The following is a 2,422-nucleotide window of genomic DNA, read 5'->3' as shown; positions in this document are numbered from 1 at the left end:
AAGAGAGAGAAAAGAGAGAGAGAAAATAGAGAGAGAGAGAAGAGAGAGAAAAGAGAGAGAGAAAAGAGAGAGCGAGAGAGAAGAGAGAGAGAGAGAGAGAACCGTTGCTTTACTTATATAACCTCTCATGTCCCCTTCCAGTCAGTTTGAAAGGATATTATGCTATAGACAGTAAAACATAATAATACATAGTAATGAAATAAATACTTACCTTGACTGTTGTATAACAAAACACATCTATATCCTTCTAGTGTACAGAAAGGTTAAACTGTATTTAAAGTCTGTTGGTTCCCTTTTGGGCTCACACATTTCTGCTCCTGGTTAGTGTGTCCTGACACAGTGTCTCTTTTATAACTACCCTCTGGTGAGCGCTGTTCTCTGGTCAGTGATGTCCATTCCGGACACAGTGTCTCTGTTACAGCTGCCCTCTGGTGAGTCCTGTTTTCTGGTCAGTGGTGTCAATTCCTGACACAGTGCACAGTGTCTCTTTTATAACTGCCCTCTGGTGAGCGCTGTTCTCAGGTCAGTAGTGTCCATTCCTCACACAGTGTCTCTGTTACAGCTGCCCTCTGGTGAGCGCTGTTCTCTGGTCAGTGAGTCAGTCTTGGTGTGTCTGCCAGCCATTCTTTGTCTCTCTCCTCAGTGGTTTGGAGTGATCAATGCACAGCTACAGCTGGTTGAAGGGGACCAAATCCATTGAACAGTTGATTTGGTTCCATTTTACCAGCTTTAGCAAAGCATTTTTGGTGTGAGGTCCTTCAGTACAGCCAGAAGAGGTGAGGTGGGCCAGCTTCAGAGTCCTGGAAGAGAGGGAACAGTAAGGAGAAGAGGTGAGGTGAGACAGCCTCAGAGTCCTGGAAGAGAGGGAACAGTAAGGAGAAGAGGTGAGGTGGGACAGCTTCAGTCCTGGAAGAGAGGGAACAGTAAGGAGAAGAGGTGAGGTGAGACAGCCTCAGAGTCCTGGAAGAGAGGGAACAGTAAGGAGAAGAGGTGAGGTGGGCCAGCTTCAGAGTCCTGGAAGAGAGGGAACAGTAAGGAGAAGAGGTGAGGTGGGACAGCTTCAGTCCTGGAAGAGAGGGAACAGTAAGGAGAAGAGGTGAGGTGGGACAGCTTCAGTCCTGGAAGAGAGGGAACAGTAAGGAGAAGAGGTGAGGTGAGACAGCTTCAGAGTCCTGGAAGAGAGGGAACAGTAAGGAGAAGAGGTGAGGTTTCGTGACATTGTGTCATCAAACGGCAGTCCACATAGACAAATAATTGATTATTGGAGAAAATTATGCCATTATATGAATTCCTAGGCATGCACAGGGTAACAAGACGGTAGGAGAGAACAGAGGAAAGAATTATGGCAGTTCTGGAGCAGAGACCAGGGGAGAAAGAGAGGAGGAGGGGAGGAATGAGAGAAGAAAGGAGGTGGGAGTGAGGCCATAAGAGATAACAGGAGGAGAGAGCAAATAAAGAGATCTTAAAAAACACCTTTTTAGCTTTGCTTTTTCCTCAGGGTGCTTTTTAGTCCTTCAGTTTTTATTGTTATTCTTTTGTTTTTTTATCCTCTTATGTGATGGATGCAGGCTCTCTTGAGAAAGCAATGAATGAATCACAGGCCTGTCAATACTGCTAATGAACAACGAGGATGCAACACCTCAGGAATTAACTCCCATTGACCTCTACAGAGCTTCTCTCTCTCTCTCTCTCTCTCTCTCTCTCTCTCTCTCTCTCTCCACACACATTCACTCCCTCTCCCTCCATCTCTCTGTCTACCTCTCCCTAACTACCACATATTTTGTGCTTTAATTTCTTTATTGTGTGATCTATCATTTCTCCTTCAAGGAGATGTTGGCCCTCAGTGTATAATCTGTATGGGAAAGAAACGCACACCTGTTTAGGAGAGGAGCTGGCTAGCAAAGTAGAACACCTGTTTAGGAGAGGAGCTGGCTAGCGGAGTAGAACACCTGTTTAGGAGAGGAGCTGGCTATTGGAGTAGAACACCTGTTTAGGAGAGCCTATTCCCCCTCTGGAGACTGAAAAGATTTGGCATGGGTCCTCAGATCCTCAAAACATTCTACAGCTGCACCATCGAGAGCATCCTGACTGGTTGCATCACCGCCTGGTATGGCAACTGCTTGGCCTCCGACCGCAAGGCACTACAGAGGGTAGTGCGTACGGCCCAGTACATCACTGGGGCCAAGCTTCCTGCCATCCAGGACCTCTATACCAGGCGGTGTCAGAGGAAGGCCCTCAAAATTGTCAAAGACTCCAGCCACCCTAGTCATAGACTGTTCTCTCTGCTACCGCACGGCAAGAGGTACCAGAGTGCCAAGTCTAGGTCCAAAAGACTTCTCAACAGCTTCTACCCCCAAGCCATAAGACTCCTGAACAGCTAATCATGGCTACCCGGACTATTTGCACTGCCCTCCCACCCCCC

General features: G+C 47.4%; 1 protein-coding gene across 2 annotated transcripts in view; it reads right to left on the bottom strand.

Moving 5' to 3' along the window:
* Positions 1-559: 559 nt before the first annotated feature.
* Positions 560-2,422, bottom strand: part of LOC123482303 (protein TRACHEARY ELEMENT DIFFERENTIATION-RELATED 7A-like) — a 38,363-nt gene continuing 36,500 nt past the window's right edge. For both annotated transcript variants that reach the window (XM_045209571.1, XM_045209570.1), the window contains exon 3: positions 560-800. In XM_045209571.1, coding sequence (XP_045065506.1) covers positions 668-800 — 133 coding nt within the window. In that variant the 3' untranslated portion in view covers positions 560-667. The remainder of the gene's footprint in view (positions 801-2,422) is intronic.

This window comes from Coregonus clupeaformis, chromosome 30 (genome assembly GCF_020615455.1).
Source record: "Coregonus clupeaformis isolate EN_2021a chromosome 30, ASM2061545v1, whole genome shotgun sequence".
NCBI lineage: Eukaryota > Metazoa > Chordata > Actinopteri > Salmoniformes > Salmonidae > Coregonus > Coregonus clupeaformis.
The sequence above is the reverse complement of the archived record's forward strand: the minus strand, read 5'-3'. Positions and strand labels throughout refer to the sequence as shown.